The 21115-nt window shown below is 50.8% G+C and overlaps 2 protein-coding genes and 1 long non-coding RNA gene across 5 annotated transcripts; 2 read left to right on the plus strand and 1 right to left on the minus strand.

The window, feature by feature from the left end:
* The first annotated feature begins 396 nt into the window (after nt 1-396).
* NLE1 (notchless homolog 1) lies at nt 397-9548 on the plus strand. 3 transcript variants are annotated; one of them, XM_025439602.3, is made up of 13 exons: nt 397-458; nt 559-702; nt 1524-1741; nt 2329-2408; nt 3230-3306; nt 3444-3541; nt 3856-4048; nt 4761-4896; nt 5050-5096; nt 6990-7192; nt 8258-8417; nt 8526-8596; nt 9185-9548. In XM_025439602.3, exons 1-13 carry the CDS (start codon nt 435-437, stop codon nt 9195-9197), a joined length of 1464 nt encoding a protein of 487 aa, XP_025295387.1. In that variant the 5' UTR covers nt 397-434; the 3' UTR covers nt 9198-9548. The 3 variants fall into 3 exon arrangements, 2 of the variants coding, with proteins under 2 accessions (XP_025295387.1, XP_025295388.1); XR_004818635.2 differs by lacking the exon at nt 9185-9548 and having other exon boundaries at nt 404-458; nt 6990-7109; XM_025439603.3 differs by lacking the exons at nt 397-458; nt 559-702; nt 1524-1741; nt 3444-3541 and having other exon boundaries at nt 2352-2408.
* A 1296-nt stretch (nt 9549-10844) lies between these two features.
* Nucleotides 10845-19737, minus strand: FNDC8 (fibronectin type III domain containing 8). The gene is made up of 4 exons (XM_025439608.1): nt 19474-19737; nt 13650-14019; nt 11857-12093; nt 10845-11298 (listed from the first exon to the last, which is right to left on the minus strand). The coding sequence occupies exons 1-4, from the start codon at nt 19680-19682 to the stop codon at nt 11146-11148; spliced, it is 969 nt and encodes a 322-aa protein (XP_025295393.1). The 5' UTR covers nt 19683-19737; the 3' UTR covers nt 10845-11145.
* Nucleotides 19732-20913, plus strand: LOC112656407 (uncharacterized). Its single transcript, XR_003134305.3, has 3 exons — nt 19732-20026; nt 20358-20581; nt 20747-20913. It is a non-coding gene; the product is annotated as an uncharacterized LOC112656407 (long non-coding RNA).
* The last annotated feature ends 202 nt before the right edge of the window (nt 20914-21115 follow it).

The following is a 21115-nucleotide window of genomic DNA, read 5'->3' on the forward strand; positions in this document are numbered from 1 at the left end:
TCTCTCTGCCTATGTCTCTGCCTCTCTGTGTCTCTCATGAATAAATAAAATCTTAAAAAAAAAAGAAAGGAGAGAATACTAATTTCTTCCTTCAAGCCAACAGGCTCTGGTTCTGTAAGCCCGCCCGCCAGGCTGCTGCGGCCCAGAGCCAAGCCAAATTAGTCTTCTGCCACTCCTGTCTCTGAGTTTGGGGGGAAATCCATTAACTTCTCAGAGCCTCGACTTCCTCATCTATAAAGTGGAGCCAGAATCCCTGTTCTACAGAAACAAAAGGCTGTCTGTGCCCTGCGCGGCGCTGGGAGGGCGTGACACTTGCCCTCCGCCGCACCAGAGGGCGATGTCGCGGGCGGCCGTCCCCCCCCCCCACCGCCCCACCGCCCCGGGGGCGGCGCTCTGTCCCGCCGGGCTCTCTGTCCTGCACGTGGGGACCCGGGATGGCGGCGGCGGCGGCGGCGGGGGTGCGTGAGTGCGGGCGGGGGCGCGGGGCGCGGGGCGCGGGGCGCGGGGCCGGCTCCTCCCCCGGCGGCGGCGCGGCTGACCCCGCGGGGCTGTGCGCAGGGCGAGGCGGCGGCGCGCGACGTGCAGCGGCTGCTGGTGCAGTTCCAGGATGAGGGCGGCCGGCTGCTGGGCTCCCCGTTCGACGTGCCGGTGGACATCACCCCCGAGCGGCTGCAGCTCGTGTGCCACGCGCTGCTGGCCCAGGTGAGCGGCGGCCGCGCGGCCCCCTGCCCCGCCCCGCCCCGCCCGGCAGGCCTGCGGCTCGAGGCGCGGGGGTCCCGGCGCGCGGGGGGGGGGGGGGGGGGGCGGGGGTCCACCTGCAGGGAGCCCGGCACCGCGTTCCCAGGCCTTGAGGCACCGTGGAATTCCCCGACGCAGCCCCTCGTTGGCGTCCGTGTTACAGAGTGACCCACGGGCGGCCACTGACCTACCTGCGATGCTCCGCAGTCGATGGTGGCTTTGGAACCCGAATGTCAGATTCAAAACCCTTGCTCCTCGAAGCCTGTGTCTATCAAAATGCTGCCCTCAGGTGGGGCGAGCGTACCCTGGACCCCACCCCAGATGTACTGACACCAAGACTCTGGGGTGAGGCAGCGAGTGTCTGCATTTTCAGCCAGCCTTTTTTTTTGGATGCTTGTTACACATTGTAGGGCATGGCGTGGTGGTTTAGAAAAATACTGTCCAGTTCTGTGTATTAACGCGGACTCAGGACCTGAACTTTCTTTTTGAAGCACTCGACTTAGTCCTGAGCAGCAGCACATTGGACGTTGGGCTAATTATTAGTTAGCTGCTCTGAGCCTCAGTGTTATCATTTATCAAGCGAGAATATGAGTGCCTACCTCCCAGGGTGGTTGTGAGATGCAGATAAAGGATTTTAAAGTACTGTGTAAGTATCCTCAGTGGGCATGGTGGGGGTATCCCAGACAGTGGTGGAAAAGAATAAAGTTTCAGCTGCCCACAGCCCAGTGGGGAGTGCTCCTGCCTGTCCTTTGATGGAGGAGTTGCCCTTTGCCATTGCCCTCCAGGAGGATCCCTTGCCACTGGCTTTCTATGTCCACGATGCTGAGATCACTTCATCACTGGGGAAGACGCTGGAGTCACAGGCAGTGGAGACAGAGAAGGTCCTTGACATCATCTACCAGCCCCAGGCCATCTTCAGGGTCCGTGCTGTGACCCGCTGCACCAGCTCTTTGGAAGGTCACAGTGAGGCAGTCATTTCTGTGGCCTTCAGCCCCACAGGAAAGTAAGGACAGCCGCAGAATCATGGGGTGGGGGTGTGGGAGTACATTCTGGCTGGGTGGGGAGAACACCCCAAGTTACAGTCAATGGGGCCTCAGGCTGCTTATCACAGACCTGAGCTCTGGGCTTAAGTTGAAAGTAAGGGACTTCCCTTGGTCTTTGGTTTGGTCTTGAAAGACACCCACCTTGGAAGAATCCTTCCTGGACTTGATCTCAGGAGACCTTAGCTGTGAGCTTCCTAGCTGTGTGACCTGGACGAGTCACTTTCTGACTTAATTCATCGTCTGTGAAACTGAATTTTATTTGCTTTTTGCAATTGTACGAGGAGAATGAGAAGCTTCATTCCTGATTACAGCTGTGGCCATTCCTTTCAGAAAGGAAGAGGAGAGAAAAGACCACCTGAGGTCTTCTCACAGATGGTATCAGTGTTACATTTCTCCTTCTCAAGGAAGAGAGAAAAGTCCAGCCTCAGATTCTGTGCCCAGAAGACAATTGAATAGGCAGCCAAAATGCATGTATGCGGTGTTCTGGTGTAGGCCCTACTCCTTGTCCCCACTACAGAAATCAGGTGTGGCCTCTCTTCTTCCCCAGGTACCTGGCCAGTGGCTCCGGAGACACCACTGTGCGCTTCTGGGATCTCAGCACCGAGACACCGCATTTCACATGCCAGGGTCAGTACGCAGTTAGCTTTGCAGGTGGTCTTAACCCAGTGGTGGGTGCGTGATCATTTACTCAGCTCTTTAGTTCCTGAGGAGGCTCAGAGATGATTCAGGCCCTTCACAGCCAGTTAGCAGCTGCCTGCTTCTAGGTAGACTGCTCCTCTGAGCCCAGCCAGCCACTTACAAACAAGCAGAGACTGCACCAGAGAGTCAGTGTGGGGTTTTGGGTTGTGCTGACTGGCTGGTAGCAAGGAGAACCTGGCTTAAATCCAGCCTCTACCACATTACTTCTCACACTTGAACATGCATCAGAATCACCTGAGAATCTTGTTAACATATTTATTGCTGGGGCCCACCCCCAGTTTTTGTCTCCTTAGTTCTGAGATGCTGCCTGAGAATTTGCATTTCAGGTTCCCAGCTGGTGCTGATGCTTCTGATCTGGGGACTGCACACTAGCTGGGTGACCTTGTGTGTGTAGAGCATGCTCCCTAAGCTTCAGTTTTATCATCTGAAAAATTAGGGATAATTCCTGCTCTGTACCACAGAGCTATCAGAATTACAAGGAATGACATGTGTATAAACACTTGATACCATGTATCGTGTAAGGAATTACTAGAAAGTAAAAGTAAAAAAGAAAGTGAAAGTATGATCTACACAGGAGGATGCATGGCTTTTGCACTTGGGGTGGATTCTCCCTTTGCCTAGAAAGCCTCCTCTCTACTTTTGTTCAGCTGCTCATTCATTCAAGGGCCAGTTGAGGAGTGCCAGGACACTGCTAGGCTCTGAAAATAAAGACAGATGTGCTCCCTCCTTCTTCCTCCCTGCTTTCCTAGGACACAGACACTGGGTGCTTAGCATATCCTGGTCCCCAGACGGCAAAACACTGGCCTCAGGCTGCAAGAATGGCCAGGTAGGTGGCAGTCAGGGTAATGAGGCAGGGGTTCTGGGTCATCTTGAGGGGAGGATGGGTTGGAGGCAGTGGCAGGCACCTTTGGTGGGCCCAGGGACAGTTCAGGGAGGGTTATTCAGTAAGCTTTTGTCCTTCAGATTCTCCTGTGGGACCCAAGCACAGGGAAGCAGGTGGGCAGGGTCCTCGCCGGCCATAGCAAGTGGATCACAGGCCTGAGTTGGGAGCCCCTCCATGCGTAAGTGGCACTGATAGAGCTGGGGGGGGAATAGAAGATAGGTGTTCAAAACTGTCCTCTCCCCTGCTCAGGGGGCGAGATGGCCAGCCTGACTGACAGTAATGGCATGCAAGCAGTGGGGTAGGTCTTCCAAGCCCTTGTTGCTGCTTGGGGCAGGGGCTGCTCGTCGTGGGGCATGAGAACTACCTTGCAATGCAGCTCGACCTTGGGGTCAGGAAGCTGTCGAGTCCCTGTCCCTGGCCTTCGAGCTAAGCGTGGGAAGGTGCTGTGGGCATTGTCAGGCCAGAAGCGAGGCCCCATCTCCCCCTCTCCAGGAACCCAGAATGCCGCTACATGGCCAGCAGCTCCAAGGATGGCAGCGTGCGGGTCTGGGATACAACTGCAGGCCGCTGTGAGCGCATCCTCACCGGGCACACGCAGTCAGTCACCTGTCTCCGGTGGGGAGGGGACGGGCTTCTCTACTCTGCCTCGCAGGACCGTACCATCAAAGTCTGGAGGGCTCATGATGTAAGAGCTGGGAGGGTCCCTAAAGTAATCTGGGGAAATCTCAGGCCATGGGATGCCAGGGCTGGAAAGAATGTTGGCCAGTGTGTTCTGGGATCCAGGTCAGGGGAGGCGCTTCGAGAATGGTGGGTCCTGTGGTTGGTGCTGCATGATAGTGGAGGTTCTAGTGTTTATTAGCACAGTCTAGAAACTCCTGCTGTAGGAAGCCTGATAGCTTTATGGAACCTGCCATATCCCAGACTTAACTTGACTGGAGCCCATGTATTCTCACATATCTAACTTCCTTTCCAGGAATTCAGAAACCATGATCTGGCCTAGTACATTCACCTTTTTTTTTTTTTTTTTTTTTTTTTAAGATCTTATTTATTTATTTGACAGACAGTGAGCAAGAGAGAGCAGGAGCAGGGTGAGGGGCAGAGGGAGAAGCAGACTCCCCACTGAGCAGGGAGCCTGATGCAGGGCTCTGTCGCTGGATTCCAAGATTAGGGCCCAAGCTGAATGCAGATGCCCAGCTGACTGAGGCACCCAGGTGCCCCCCAGTTCACTCATTTTAAATATGAGAGTCTTGAGCCCAGAGGGGTGATTTGATTAAGACCACAGTGAATGAGGATCCTGGTTCTGAGTCCCACGTCACTGTCTCCTGGGGCTAACCTGGGAGTACCAGTTCCCTAGGGTGGAGAGTGGGGTATGTCTGACCTGTCTCCCTCTGCCCTAGGGTGTGCTGTGCCGGACTCTGCAAGGCCATGGCCACTGGGTGAATACCATGGCACTCAGCACTGACTACGCCCTGCGCACAGGTGCCTTTGAGCCAGCTGAGGCCTCGATCAATGCCCAAGACCTCCAAGGATCCTGTGAGTGGGTGGGAGAGGGCCGCCTGGGGAAGGGGCCACTTCTCTAGCTTAATGTGCAAAATTTGGACCTGGGCCAGGACGTTTGCTGTTGGTGTGAAATTTTCTAATCAGCCTCATTCATCATCTCCTCTCTCCTCCGGTACCTGGCTATAGTGCAGGAGTTGAAGGACAGGGCTCTGAGGCGATACAACCTCGTGCGGGTGAGTGTGTGCCAGTCGCCAGCATGCCCAATTCTGTACTCATCCTCTACCGGTCCCTGAAACATTTTGCAGACACCCAGTCTCTTCCCACCTTCTGGCTGCAGCTCAGACTTTCCTTTTCCAGAAAGTTCTTCATGATAATTCAGTTTACAGTCCTAAAATCTTAACACATAGGGATCATTTTAATCATTTTGTTTTATTTGCTTTCTACTTATTGAGCTTTCTGTTTTATTTTGTTTTGTTTTTTAAGATTTTATTTATTTGAGAGAGAGCAAGAGAAAAAAACACAAGTGGGAAGGGACAGAAGGAGAAGGAGAAGCAGGCTCCTTTAAGCAGGGAGCCCGACATGGGGCCTGATTCCAGGGCCTAGTCCCAGGACCCTGGGATCACAACCTAAGCCAAAGGCATACATGTAACCAACTGAGCCACCCAGGCACCCCTTATTTTATTTTTTAAGATTCATTTATTTGAGAGGGAGAGAGAACAAGCATGAGTGAAGGGTGTGGGGGGAGAAAGAATCTCAACTAGACTCCTTACTGATCATGGAGCCTGACTCAGGGCTTGATCTCACGACCCTGAGATCATGACCTGAGCTGAAACCAAGATTTGGATGCTCAACCGAGCCACCCAGGTACTCTTCTTTTTTTATAAAGTAACATATTCATATAGTCTAAGGTTCCAAGAACACAAAAAGGGAGATAGTGAAAAAGTCTCCCATTTCTGTTGCCCTTCCATTTCTTCTAAAAGTATGCTACTGGGGATCCCTAGGTGGCTCAGCAGTTTAGCACCTGCCTTCAGGCTCAGGGCGTGATCCTGGAGTCCCAGGATCAAGTCCCACATTGGGCTCCCTGCCTGGAGCCTGCTTCTCCCTCTGCCTGTGTCTCTGCCTCGCTCTCTCTCTCTGTCTCTCTCATGAATAAATAAATGAAATCTTTAAAATAAATAAATAAAACATGCTACTAGTAGCCTGTGTTTCCTTCCAAAGACTTCATACGTACATATGCATACAAACCCACATGAAAAATCTTTTTTTGAGAGAGAGAATAGGAGCAGAGTGGGAGGGCGCTGCAGAGGGAGAAAGAGAATCTTAAAAGTGTGTCCAGCATGGAGCCCTTCTCGGGGCTCAACCCCACGATCCTGAGATCATGACCAGAATCGAAATCAAGAGTCTGCTGCTTAACCAACGGAGTCACCCAGGAGCCCCAATTCCTCCCTTTTTTTTTTTCTTTTTTAAAGATTTTATTTATTCATGAGAGATACAGAGAGAGAGGCAGAGACACAGGCAGAGGGAGAAGCAGGCTCCCTGCAGGGAGCCCGATGTGGAACTTGATCCTGGGAGCTGAAGTCAGACGCTCAACCACTGAGCCACCCAGGCATCCCTCCTTCCCTTTTTATTTTTTTATTTTTTTTATGTTTTCCTCCTTCCCTTTTTATTTTTTTTTAATTTTTTTAAGTTTTTATTTATTTATGATAGTCACAGAGAGAGAGAGAGGCAGAGACACAGGCAGAGGGAGAAGCAGGCTCCATGCACCGGGAGCCTGATGTGGGATTCGATCCCGGGTCTCCAGGATCGTGCCCTGGGCCAAAGGCAGGCGCCAAACCGCTGCGCCACCCAGGGATCCCCCTCCTTCCCTTTTTAAATAAATGATTCTGTACCTTGCTTTTTTTTTTTTTGTAATTATGTACAATGATTAGAAATTATTTCATCTGCATAAAGTTACCTTTGGGGGAAGTGATTTGCCAAGGGTCCCATCTGAGTTCATAGCTGGCCAGGCCTTATTTCTCCTAGTGCTAGCTCCTATGCTGGTGGGTAATCAGTGGTGCGTTTGCTGCCAAGGTCAGGCTCTTCTGTCCGAGACAGTCTCCACACAGTGTGCTTTCTGCCTCTCCTAGGGCCAGGGCCCAGAGAGGCTGGTGTCTGGCTCAGATGACTTCACCTTATTCATGTGGTCCCCAGCAGAAGACAAAAAGCCCCTTGCACGGATGACGGGACACCAGGCCCTCATCAACCAGGTGCTCTTCTCCCCTGACTCCCGCATTATTGCCAGCGCTTCCTTCGACAAATCCATCAAACTGTGGGACGGCAGGACGGGCAAGTGAGTGGGGGCGTGGGGAGGGAGAAGAAAGGCCCTAGTCCTCTGGGAGGAGCTTGGCTCTGCCACTTATTGGCTACATAGCCTTGGCAAGCATTTGGATATTCTGAGCCTTTGTTTGCTCTTTTGTAATAGGCGTCTCAGCTTCATTATGAGGTTTAAGTGAAAAGGTATATTTAGGGTTGGCAATAGATGGCACTGAAATGCTAGTTCCTTTCATATCAAAGGAGAGAAATAATCTTAAGATGGCCAGGCATGTGGCAGAAGTGTAGGTTTGAGGGTAGTCATTTCCTGGCCCTCCTCAAAGTGTGATCCACAGACCATCAGCTGCCAGCATCATCTGGGAGCTTGTTAGCAATGCAGAACCTTGGGCCCCACCCTAGACCTTGTGAATCAGAATCTGCATTTTATTAAGCTCACCAGGTGATCCTGCTCCCATTATAGTCTGAGAAGCACTGGTGTAATGAGGCACCGTGGCCTTGAGGTTGATAGGTTAGAGGAGAGGCAGGGGCATGGGCAAGAGGAGAAAAGGGGCAAGGGAAACCTTTGTGGTGGCCACAGGGGCACCTCGGTCTCAGCCGTTGTGGATTTCCATATAGCAGCCTTTGAAATAGCTCATTCCATTCTTCTTTAAGATAAGGAAACTGAGTCTCAGAGGGGCCAACTCTTGTCCAAATAGACATAGCTAATTTGTATTGATCTGAAAGTTCCAGGTGGGCCTAGCCCACTGTTATTCCATGGCACTTGTCAGCAGGCAGCTTGTGTTGGGGGATATCAGGCAGATGGGCTAGGCAGGTGGCCGCATTGGATTCTAAGTCATGCACAGTTGTCCAGGTACAGAGGCCTGGCAAGAGGCACCCTAGAAGCCGCTCATTTGGAAAAGTTGTACAAAATCGTTACAACCTTGGTAATGATCACACTGGGGTGGGGGCTAGGCAGTGAGATTTTGTATAAGTTCTCGGGTAATCCTAATGTGTAGCTAAGGTTGAGAATCACCACTGTGGGCATAGGGGCCCCTTCAGACATATTTGAAGACCTAATACCCACCATCACCTTTTCCTGGCCCAGGTACCTGGCTTCCCTACGTGGCCACGTGGCTGCTGTGTATCAGATCGCCTGGTCAGCCGATAGCCGGCTCCTGGTCAGTGGCAGCAGCGACAGCACGCTGAAGGTGTGGGATGTGAAGGCACAGAAGCTGGCAGCAGATCTGCCAGGCCATGCAGATGAGGTATGGCCAACCCTTGTGAGCAGAGGCGGGGCGTGTGGTGAAGCCTGGCCCTCCTGTCCCCCCACCCTCCTTACTGACCTGCCTCCCCCTACTCCTGCCTTGGTTTAGGTATATGCTGTTGACTGGAGTCCAGATGGCCAGAGAGTGGCAAGTGGCGGGAAGGACAAATGCCTCCGGATGTGAGTGTGTGCTTGGCTCTCTTGCCCTTAAGGTGGTCACTCTTTGCACCTTTCCCTTCTGGTGGAGAATTCTGAGGACTCTCCAGGGGCCTAAGACAGTGTGGCACCAGGTTCTCTGGGTGGTTAAAAGGGAGGGCTGCTGAATTACAGGGAATAGGTGCTCTCCAGAGGGTGAGCCCAGGGGCCCTCTAGCACAAGGCGGTAGTTTTCAGTTCCAGTCCTGGCTCTGGCTTTCACTGTGTAGTCTTGGAGAGTGTGGTTCACTTGCCTCCTGGGAGTTACCAAGCCTCAGTAGACAGGAAGATCAAAGATAAGAGATGAACACACTTGGGAACCTGAAGCATGTGTACTTGTGAAGAATTGTCATTGTTTGCTACTGGATGACCTTGGTGGGCCCTGGGATGAGGTCTTGGCCAGGGCAGGCAGTGGATGCCAAGCCTGAGTGAGTAGCTAGAGCAGAGATGGTAGCCAGGCTCTTAATGACCGAGTGAACCCCAAGCTCTCCCTGTAGTGGGCTCCTGGGATTATATGGCAGCCTCCCTTTCCCAAGATAGGATCCCCCTGCTATTGCCTCTCCCTTCTCCACAGATGGAGGAGATGAGAAATCCTATGTTCTGTGTGACCCCTCCTTGGACTTGCCGCTGCCAGCTGCCTGCCCTGACACAGACGAAAGGCCAGGGTGGTAACCCTGCAGACCAGCATGGTTTGCTGTCCTTGGACAGATCCCAGTGGGGTCCCTCCCCAGAGCAGGAGAGTGGAGCTTACAGGACAATATAACTGAGCTCAGCCCTCTGCCATCACTCTGTACCTGGTGGGGGCGGGGGTGGGGTGGGGATGGTGGCAGGCAGTGACTGGACCCCTGCTGCCGGCCCGTCGCCTTTCCTAAATGTTCTTTCTATTCAGTGTGAGGCCCTAGATTCTGTGACCAAATAAATAACTTATATTTTGTGTGTTTGGGTTGTAGTTCCTTGTCCTAGAATCCCAAGGCCCACCAGAGGACTATGCTAACAGTGTATATGTCTTCCATCTGGGCAACACCAAATCTATACTGACCAGGAAGTTGCCGTTCTTCTCTTTCCCCTATGCCTATGAGGAGAGGCCAGCTGGGGCAGGGGAGACTGGCTTAAGCCATAGGGTAGTAGCCAGAGGAAAATCTGAGCCTGTGCCATCCAGTGTGGTAGACGCTAGCCACATGTGGCTGTCTCCGTTTACCAGAATTCCATATGGCTAGGAATGCAATCCTGTGTGGCTAGCATCAGGCTCCTCACTGCATTGGATAGCATAGGTCAAGACCACCTTCATCACCACGGGGAGTTCTGTGGGCCAGCTGCTTGAGGGCTGCTTTCCTCAGCCCCTCTCACACGCAGCACTCTTCTTGAGGCCCCACAGTGCAGCGACCACTGTGCTGGGCTCGGGGTACAGAGCGGAAGGTGACAGCTGTCCCAGAGCTCACAGAGGTGAGAGCTGGAGCAGCAGTGGGTGTGGCCTGACATGGGAGGATGAGTCTTTTTGGCCCATGAGGACTTTCACGATCGAAGGGAATCCCTACTGGATGTCCTCAGACCTTTGACCAATATCTTGCCTTCCATCCTGCCTCTACTTTCTGTTTCAAATCTCAGGCAACCTTCCCAGGTTAGATTCTAAACTGTCCTTGTTTGGATTGCTCAGGGCCACGGCATTTCTAACCTCTTGTTCCTCCCCTCCTCCCCACCGCTTCCCCACACCGTGCTCTCAGGATTTTGCATATCAGCTGGTTCTTCTTGGTCTCTTTTGTTGCATGTCCCTGCAATGAGACTGCATGAAGGTAAAGGGGGTGCCCTGTGGAGGTACTTGTCCTGCTGTGCGCTCATGTGATCCTCAGGTAACCCCACTGTCATACTTTTAGAGTTCTTACATCCCTGAATTAGCCCAGGGAGCTTAAACAGTTTGTCCATGCTCTCACATCCAGGAAAAACCAGGATCAAATCAGACTGTGCTCCTAAACTGAGCACTCTGTCCTTCCAGGGCCGAAGTCTGATGTTGACAGTCTACAGGCTGCCACCACCTCTGCCAGTATTGCTCTTTTTCCTGGTCCTAAAATAACATTTCTTCCTCATGTGGGAAAGTGGTGATGTTAGCAGAGCCAGGCAGTAGGTGTGGATAACATCCCATTGCCTCGCCACCCCCCAACCTGGACTCTTGGTTCCGGCAGAAGCTAGGAAGGCAGATGGCAGCTAGCCCAGCTGTCAGCATGAAGCAGAATTCAGGGTGCTGGGTGACCTGCAGTGCTTTAATGAGGGATCTGGACCCAGCCCAAATCTGGGGAGGGGGATGCCTAGCAGCTGTGGGCAGTGGCAGACCTGGCCTGGCCTGTGGCGTCTCCAGGTGAATGGGGCTCCTGTCTAGCCTCAGCCCCAACCCAGAAGTGGAGTTTGGGGACCACTGCACCAGGCCCTGGGCGGGGTGATCAGCAATTCCCTGGCATAGTGCTGGTGGTCCATTTCACAATTCTGTTCCTGAGAGCCCTGGGCTGAAGCTGAAGGTAGGTAAGGGACTTCCTTGGGCCCGCTTTAGTAGGGAAATAGGTATTCCAGATCTTCGAGCTTCCGCATATCCTCTAGCCCGATGGACACCGTTTTCCTCTGGGGTTCCTTGCGCTGCACAGTAATCTGGATGGGGCTGTTCTCAGGGAAGCTGTTCAAGTCAGTGGCCACGGTTGCAAACTGAAATAAAGCAAAACCTCTCAGAATTCCTTCCCAGACCTGACCCTACCTCAGCTTTGTTTGCCAAATGGGGTCTTGCATGGCCTTACCACCTGTTCATGGACACCCAGAACAGGTACGGACCTATGCCTTCCCTGTAATGTGAGGTTTCCAACCACAAGGCTGTCTGTCCTCAAGCCTTCCCCCACACCCCTGCCTACTCCCTTTTCTTTGTCCCCCTTTCGCCTTTTCCCTGTATTTCTCTCAATGCCCTTCACTTTCCTGGCCCACTCAATTCTTGGTACTAAGCTGAAGAATCCCAAAACTAATGGCCTTGGGAGCTGAACATTACAGAGATGCTGATGAATATACTAGTTTGCATTCCCAGTGCACCCTGGAGTGGCTTAATCCTTAAGCCTCCCAGATGAAAGACTAGAATTTGTGCTCATTCTCCTAGGCAGAAAGCCAGCAGGAAGATGAGCCATGGGGGCATAGTGGTGTCCCCAGCCTCCAAAACCCCTGGCTCAGACCTCTCCCTGGCCCACCCCCCTCACCGGGCCCTCTTCTCCCAGGGCTCACTTTGTAGGGCTTGCACCACTTCCCCACCCCAGCTGTGTTAGCTGCACGGACGGTGAGACAGTAACTCGTGTTAGGCTTCAGCTCCATCAGCTTGACGGTGGTGCCCAAGATCTTGTTGAAGATCCATGGGCGATTCTTTGCCTTGGGTGGCTCATTATCATTTGTCTTGGCCACTTCCTGCAACAGGACCTGGTAGAAACTGACCTGCTGCTTGCCCAGGGCATAGGTCCAGGAAATCTAGAGGAAGAGAGCCCCCCCACCCCGCCAGGCTTCCTCAGACCTGCTCCAGGCTGTCCTCCCCTCCCCTTCCACCCTCAGCCATGGGTCTAAATGCCCCACTCCCATCCCCTGCCCCTCTTGGGGCCAAGGCAGGTCTGATGGAAGGTGTAAGGCACTCCCGGCCTGCAGCATAGGTGACTCTCCCTGGGCAGCCCCACCCACCTCAGAGTGTGCCCCCATCCCATATTTCTCCAAGACTAGTTGGGAGGGCCCTTAGAGATCATCTTGTCCATCTTGCTCATTGCAGATGAGGCTCAGAGAGGGTGAGTGGCTGGCCTGTGTACACACACAGCACCAGAGCCAAAGTTCAAACCAGTAGCTCCAGAGCCCACATACTTTGTGCTACAATAGTGGTTGCCACACCTGGCTGAGGAGCTCAGGGAGTTTTTATAACACTGCAGATTCCTGGCCCTGCTGCCTCCTGTCTGGTTTCCTTCTCCCCTCCATCCAGGCCAGTGGTTCTCAAAAGTGGATGTGCATCAGAATACCCTAAAGGACTTGTTAAAACAGATTGCCAGCCCCCATGGTTTCTGGTTCAGTAGGCCTAAGGTAGAGGCGGAGAGGACGAGAATTTAAATTTCAGGGCAGCCCCGGTGGCCCAGCGGCTTAGTGCCACCTTCAGCCCAGGGCGTGATCCTGGGGACCCGGGATTGGGTCCCACGTCGGGCTCCCTGAGTGGAGCCTGCCTCTCCCTCCTCCCTCTGCCTTTGTCTCTGCCTCTCTCTCTGTCTCTCATGAATAAATAAAATCTTAAAAAAAAAAAAAAAAGCATTTAAATTTCAAACACGTTGCCATAGGATGCTGATGCTGTTGGTCTGAGAACCACACTTTTGAGACACTGCTCATCTGGGACTTCCAGATTTATCTTCCTAAAATACAGCACAAATTGCATCCACCACCAGATACAAAGCTTTGCAAAAGCTGTCTGTCCTCTATTGCTTACGGAAAAAAATCTGTAAGGTAGCCTAACATTGTAGGACCTCTGAGCGGATACAAATTCTCAGGGCCCACCACAGACTTACTGAATCAGAATCTCTAGGGATGAGGCCCAGGAATCTCCTTTTTAACAAGATGATTGGATGTGCAGGCACAGAAAAGTGCGAGAAGCCCTAGATTGGGACCCGGCTGTGTGCTCCCACATTTTCCCGCCTGTGAGGCATTGCTCTTGTCAGCCCCTCCATGGAATGCCATTCTCCCATCTCTAGATGTTTAAATCCTCCCTGTGTGTCCCAGCTCAAATGTTACCAAAGCCACCAAGCTTTTTCCTGCACCTGGATGTAATGTTTCTCCCTCTGAATTCCTGGTGGCACTTGGTCTGAGCTCTTCCTACAGCACCACACCCATTCCAGCTGGCACTGGAGTTCCTACCAGACATGGCTTCTCTCCTGAGCCAGGAGCTCTAGGGTAGGATGCAGGTGGTAGGCACCTTCACACTCCCTACGAGCTTAGCTCAGAGCCTGGCACACGGGGGCGGCCAGGAAGCCCTTGCTGAATGCACCAAGAGGGAAACATACCACAGCCGTGGAATCGCTGACTGTGTGTTCACAGATGAAGGGTGCCTCCGGCACATCCATGACCACAGAGGACTCTGAGGGTGTCGACGAGGTGTCTGTGTCCAGTTCAGGGTTGTCAAGGTCCAGCAGGCCCCCAGGGGCCATTTGAGACTTGGATTGTTGGGGGCAGAGGGCCAGGTCCTTCTTTTCTGTATCCTTGCCAATCGAGGAGAAGCTGAGTTTGTTCAGCTCGCCCTCTAGCATCCCTGCAAAGAAGCTGCTGTTGGGCTGGGTCACAGCCAGTTTGATGGGATTCAGCAAGGTGGATGAGATGGGGGAAATGCTGGTGTCGTCAGAGCTGCATTCAGAGTCCTCCACTGGCATCGGCTTCCTGAGTGGGAGGGAGACGGGTGAGCTGCTGAAGGAGGCCACACCAGCCCACGCAGCCTGGAAGCTCCTCGAGGGCAGGCCTTGTACCTGACTTGCCAAAATCCCCAGCTGCTTTGAATAGCTCAGAACATCCGTACCACCCTGTAGCAGGGCATCAAAACCACCAGTGCACCTATTAAGAAATAGATTCCTGGTCCCTGCCCCACTTTGGGACGAGATCTTTAACAAGATCTTAGGATAATTCTGAGGCATGTGTTCAGAGCACCTGTAACTTGAGACACTGCTAAAACCTAAAGTCCTTCCAAAGTGGAGTGCAAGTACCTCTGGGGAAATGCCCAAGCCAATCTAGCAGGGTATGGAAAAATATCTAAAAGTATCCAAAAGAAAAATAATTAAGCCTTACTAATATTCACTTTCATGGTTTAACAGTAATTACTGATTGATTTACTTAGGTTTTCTAACATTTAGCAATATTCATTAATATGTGGCATGTAAAATTAACAATACTCTGCATAGATTTACATATATTGGGATAATTGCTCAAAACCTTTTTCTTCCATTCTAATTTTGTTAAATTATTAAATATTTTAGACCTATACAAGATAATCAAGAGTAATACATTAGCAGGGACATAATATACATAATATACAGTATGAGAACTATAGTTAATAATATTATATTGTAGGGACACCTGGGTGGCTCAGTGGTTGAACATCTACCTTCGGATTGGGGCATGGTCCCGGGATCCAGGATCGAGTCCCATATCAGGCAGGGAGCAGGGAGCCTGCTTCTCCCTGTCTATGTCTCTGCCTCTCTCTCTCTGTCTCTCATGAAAAAATAAATAAAATCTTTTAAAAATGTATTGTATATTTGAACTTACTGAGACAGCAGATTTTAAAAATTCTTATCATGGGCAGCCCAGGTGGCTTAGCAGTTTAGCGCTGCCTTCAGCCCAGGGTGTGATCCTGGAGACCCGGGATGGAGTGACGTGGGACTCCTGCATGGAGCCTGCTTCTCCCTCTGCCTGTGTCTGTTCCTCTCTCTCTGTGTGTCTCCCATGAATAAATAAATAAAATCTTTTTAAAAAGTAAATAAAAATTCTTATCACAAGAGGAAAATCTTTAACTGTGATGACAGAAGGAATCTGAACTATGCAACCACCTCCCATACACACATCAAATCATGTACACCTTACACTGATATGTTATATGACAATTATATCTCAAAACTGGAAAAAATAAAACGAATATATGATAAAGTGAGGAAATCAAGATTGATATATTAAGCTTCCACTTAGCCACTATCCAATTTCAGAACTACAGTCTCACCATTACAGTTAAAGCTCGCTGGACACTTCTGTCCCCACCCCACTCTGTATCCTCCCGCTCCATGGTAACCAGTAGAGTACATTTCAAATTTTGTGTTTAGGGATGCCTGGGTGGCTCAGTGGTTGAGCGTCTTGAGCGTCTGCCTTCAGCTCAGGTCGTGATCCCGGGGTCCCACATCAGGCTCCCTGTGAGGAGCCTGCTTCTCCCTCTGCCAATGTCTCTGCCTCTCGTGTCTCTCTTGAATAAATAAATAAAATCTTTAAAAAATTTTATGTTTATCATTCCATGTGTGTCTCCATAGGTTCATTAGAGATGTCCACTATCCTTAAGCAACATCTACTATTATTTTGCCTATTTTAAGACTTCACATAAATAAATTCATCAGCAGCTCATTGTTTTTTTTTACTCCACATTATTTTTATTTTATTAAAAGATTTTATTTTTACGTAATCTCTCTACCTGCAACATAGGGTTCAAACCCACGACCCCAAGACCAAAAGTCACTCCACCAACTGAGCCAGCCAGGTGCCCCAACACTGTTTGTACTGATACATGTAGCTTTGGTTCATTTTAACTGTTGCACACTTTTCATTACATGGATATTGGTATTGTTACCAATTCTTTGCTACTACAAAGAAAAACCTTGTACATGTTTCCTTACTATTTAATTTTGTGTTGTTTACTGATAAAGAATCCAAAAAGTTTGGCTTTCAAATCTTTTTTTTTTTTTTAATTTTGACCCAACGTAAGAAATACATATTACCTAGTATACTTAAACATACACATAAAACCAAAACACGGGGCTCCTGGGTGGCTTAGTCATTTAAGTGGCCACTCTTGAATCTGGCTCAGGTCATGATCTCAGGGGTGTGGGACTGAGCCCCCCAGCAGGCTCTGCGCTTAGTGTGAAGTCTGCTTTTCCCTCTCCCTCTTCTCCCCTGCTCACATGCTCTCTCTCTCTCTCTCTCTCTCTCTCAAGTAAATGAATAGAATCTTAAAAACAAACAACAACAACAGAAAAAAACAACTATGGGCGCCTGGGTGGCTTAGTCGCTTAAGTGTCTGTCTTTGGCTCAGGTCATGATCCCACATTAGGCTCCCTGCTCAGCGAGGCATCTGCTTCTCCCTCTGCCCCTCACCCTGCTCCTGGCTCTCTTTCTCTCAAATAAAAATATTTAAGGGATCCCTGGGTGGCGCAGCGGTTTAGCGCCTGCATTTAGCCCAGGGCGCGATCCTGGAGACCCGGGATCGAATCCCACATCGGGCTCCCAGTGCATGGAGCCTGTTTCTCTCTCTGCCTGTGTCTCTGCCCCTCTCTCTCTCTCTGTATCTCTCATGAATAAATAAATAAAATCTTTAAAAAAAAATAAAAAAATAAAAAAAAAATATTTAAAAAAACAACAGCCAATGAAAACACATTTCACAAACCAGTACTTACTCTGTGATATGCTCTGGAATTTTTTTTTTAAGATTTATTTGCTTAAATAATCTCTACACCCAACGTGGGGCTTGAACTCACAACTCTGAGATTAGAGAGTTGTACACTCCTCCAACTAAGCCAAACAGGCACCCCTGGAATGTTCTATTCTTTTATTTCATTTTTATAACACTGGTCTCCGTTAACTAAAATGAGTTCCTGACCTATTAATGGATCACAACTCCATAGTTGAAGAGCAGTGATAAAGCAAGAGCAGTCCCTGGGCCGTTAGGGACCAAGTACCTTGACCAAGGTCACATGGTGAGTTGGAACTAGACCCAAATCTTCTGAGTCCCATCTGCCTCTGGCATATTCTGGTTCCTCTTCTCTGGTTCCTGCTCCATTTCCCTGGCTGCTCTGGCCAGATCCAACAACCAATACACCTCCCCTACCACCAGATACCTCAATCCAGGCCAGCCACTGGCTTCATAGGTGATGGATTTGCCAAATTTTTCTTGAGCTCCAGCCCTCCGAGAAATCCTGATCAGCCCAAAGCTTCTAGGCTAGCCTTTGGTAAAGTAAACATTTGTAGATGACCCCTCATCATGGATGGTCCTTTGTAGGCTGAAGAGTCTGAGTGTTGATGTCATTTATATTTCAGATTGTCCTAATGAATCCCTATTTTATTTTTTTTTAAGATTGAAAAAAATTTAAACAATCTGTACACCCAATGTGGGGCTTGAACTCACAACCCCAAGATCAAGAGTCACATGCTTTACTGACTGAGCCAGCCAGGCATCCCATGAACCTCTATTTTATTTTTATTTATTTATTTATTTATTTATTTTAAAATTTTTATTCATTCATGATAGGCACACAGTGAGAGAGAGAGAGAGGCAGAGACACAGGCAGAGGGAGAAGCAGGCTCCATGCACCGGGAGCCTGATGTGGGATTTGATCCTGGGTCTCCAGGATCGCGCCCTGGGCCAAAGGCAGGCGCTAAACCGCTGCGCCACCCAGGGATCCCGAACCTCTATTTTATTTTATTTTTTTAAAGATTTTATTTATTTATTCATGAGAGACACAGAGAAAGAGAGAGAGGCAGAGACACAGGCAGAGGGAGAAGCAGGCTCCGTGCAGGGAGCCCGATGTGGGACTTGATTCCGGGACTCCAGGATCACGCCCTGGGCGGAAGGCAGGCACTAAACCACTGAGCCACCCAAGGATCCCGAACCTCTATTTTATATTCACTTATTCAAAACAGCAGTGCTAGGGCACCGGGGTGGCTCAGTTGGTTAAATGTCTGACTCCTGATTTTGGCCCAGGTCATGATTTATAGTCGTGGGATCAAGCCACATGTTGGGCTCCCCAGGAACCCACTTGAGATTCTCTCTCTCTCTCCCTCTGTCCCCTCCCCCCACTCACATGTGTTCCCTCTAAAATAAATAAATAAATAAATAATCTTTATAAACACACCCATAAAACAGTAGTGTTGATTGAAGTGGAGGCAGAAAGCAGCTAAGCATTGAGCTATATGCTGGACAAAAATCTTTATGATCTTCATGACAGCCCCCTGGATGGGTGTTAGCCCCCCCATTTTTCAAATGAGGGACTGAAGATGCTTGATCGTAATTAACTTGTCTATAGTCATATACCTAAGTGGTAGAACTTGGATTTGAATTTGGGCTCGTAGCCCAAGACTTTCCTACCACACCATGACATTTCCTACAAGCATGTTATTTTATCTATCCCTGCTTACTTACAGGTCCTCTGACTGGATGCCACATCCCCTTCAAGTAATCAAGAGTAGCTACATAGTTTGTGGGGCCTCTTCCTCAAAATTATTAAGAATTTCAAAAACAGTGACAGCCCCCTCTGGCTCCTCAAGGTGTCCTGCCAGCACAGACCATGCTGTATTATTCTTGCTTCTTCCTAACATCCCCCAACACACATGCCCCAGGCTGAGAGCGCCTTGAAAGCAGGTGGTGTGTTTTTCAGCTCTGCATCCCCAGAACTTGACATTAGGCCAGACACCTGGCAGATGCTCAGAGTTTTGTTGAATGAGCTAAAGAGAACCCAGAATCACTGAGGAGGAACAGTAAACTTCATGCTGAAAGTAGGCAGACTATAGGGGGGACACAATCAGGCAGGCAAATGCACCAAAAGGGAGGAATAAGGAAGAGGCACCATCAGGGAATGGAGTGGGTTGTCTGTATGGGGGTGTGTGGGAGTGGTGAGGACCATAGCTAGACAAAGCAGGAGAAGTACCGTCCACAAAGCTCTGACTAATCCCAGAAGGCCATCTGGAGTAGGAGGCCTCCAAGCCTCCAAGAACTGATTTGGGATCAGGAATCCATAGTGCAGGGGCACCTGGGTGGCTCAGTGGTTGAGCGTTTGCCTTTGGCTCAGGTCATGATCCTGGGATCCTAGGATTGAGTCCCGCATCAGGCTCCCCACAGGGAGCCTGCTTCTCCCTCTGCCTATGTCTCTGTCTCTCTCTGTGTGTCTCTCATGAATTAAAAAAAAATAAATCTTAAAAAAAAAGGGCGGGGGGGAGAGGGAATAGTGTGACTTCCGCACATGCTCTTCCCAAGGAGTCCAGGGATGGGTTGTGACAGGTGGAGGAAGCATCATTGCTTCTTTAAGCTCCTCTCCCCGCCCCTCTCCTCTGGCCTTAGGAAGGGGAAAAAGGACCAGACTTGGGTCTTACGGTAGATTGATGGCATCTTCCTGCAAGAAGTTAACCAAACTGCCCCTTGCAGTAAGTGGGAGTCCTTTGGTAGTGACGGTCCTGTTCATAGACTTGGGGTTTGGAAAGGGCTTCGACATTTGATTGAGTGCATTCAGAACGTTGAGGGTTTCCTTCTTCAGCATGGCCTCCTCCCCATCTCCCACTTTACATAGCGTCTCTGATGCCATCTCGTTTGTTTGGGACCACAGCCTCACTACACAGCTGACAGGAAGCAGAAAGAAACTGGGAGCAGCGGACCCGCCCTTAGTTAGCGTGGGATGGGGATGCAATGAGCTGACTTCATAATCATCACTGAATGTAACAATTAGGGGCCAGCCTCCCCCTTGAGCTGAAGCTGCTGCTGCCCAGGGCCAATGTCAGGAGTGGGCTACAAGGGACAGACTACGTCACCCTGTGGACCCGTTCTGGTTCTAATGCTCTGTGATTACTGCAGCCCTGCCCCTCTCTGAAGATCTGAAAATGCTAACCATCTGTTCCCTTTGGAGCTGCTCTGGGAAGGAGGAGCAGGGTGGTGAGAGAAGACTCCTGGGTGCAGTGGGAGGTGGCAGGGGCCCTGGGAGACAAACGGGACTGACATGGGTCTCTGGGAGTGGGGGACTTTGTCTCTAGAATGCTGAGACTCTATATCTGGAAATCCTAGGCAGCAACCCCCCACTATGTCCCTATGCACAGGGAGAGTCCAGATGGCTCATGGGGTTCACAGCCCACATACAGCCAGGTTTTACTGCTAGAACTCTTAAATGTGTTGCATCTTCACCCGAAAGTGTCTTCATGTGTTGAGTGACAATGGTGGGTGCTGCAGAGGAATACAAATAGGGCCCAGGCATCTTTCTGTTCTCCAGGAAACCACCTTACCATCAGAAAACCTACACGCAACTTCGGGAGTAGGATGAGCGGCTGTCTACACCACACTGGCTTTTCACGCGTGTGGATTTGTCTCCTCTAACACTGGCTCTGCACCTGCAGGTTGTCTAACCTTTGGCAAGCGCCTTGACGGGCCAAGCCTCAGTTTCCGCCTCTGTGACATGTGGATAAAAACAGCCCCCGCCTCAAGGAGGGTGAGGAGGTAACCCAGTCAAGTTGCTTTAGGACTTCCAGAGGACGAGGCAAAGCAAAGGACATTTTAAAATGCCACATCATATTTTTTTTTTATGTTCCAAATCACCAGGGTTTTTGTTGTCTTATTCATCCAAAAAATAATGTGTTGGTTTTTTTTTTTCTTCAAAAATAGAAACGCAGATGCCCTCTCTGCGCTCTGCTGCTTCCTAGCACCTGCCACCCAATCTGTAATTACCCGGTATCTTCGATTCCTCTTGGCTGTCCTCGTCACTAACAGGGAGGCGTCTCGGGCAGGGAAGGTCGGTCGGGTAGAAGGCGGACGCGCAGCGCTTGGGACAGAAGCGCGCGTGGGGGGAGTCGGGTGGAGGTGGACGCGGGCGCGGGGGCGGGGCCAGGGAAGGGGCGGGGCCGGTGAGGGGGCGGGGCCATGCCGGGGGCGGGGCCGGGTGGCTCTGGCCCGCGTGGGGCTCCGCCCCAATCGCCCTGTCGCCGCGCGGCCAGCAGGTGACGCTGCAGGCCAGGCCCTGGCGCCTGGAAGGCG

The sequence above is a fragment of the Canis lupus genome, chromosome 9 (assembly GCF_003254725.2).
Source record: "Canis lupus dingo isolate Sandy chromosome 9, ASM325472v2, whole genome shotgun sequence".
Taxonomy (NCBI): domain Eukaryota; kingdom Metazoa; phylum Chordata; class Mammalia; order Carnivora; family Canidae; genus Canis; species Canis lupus.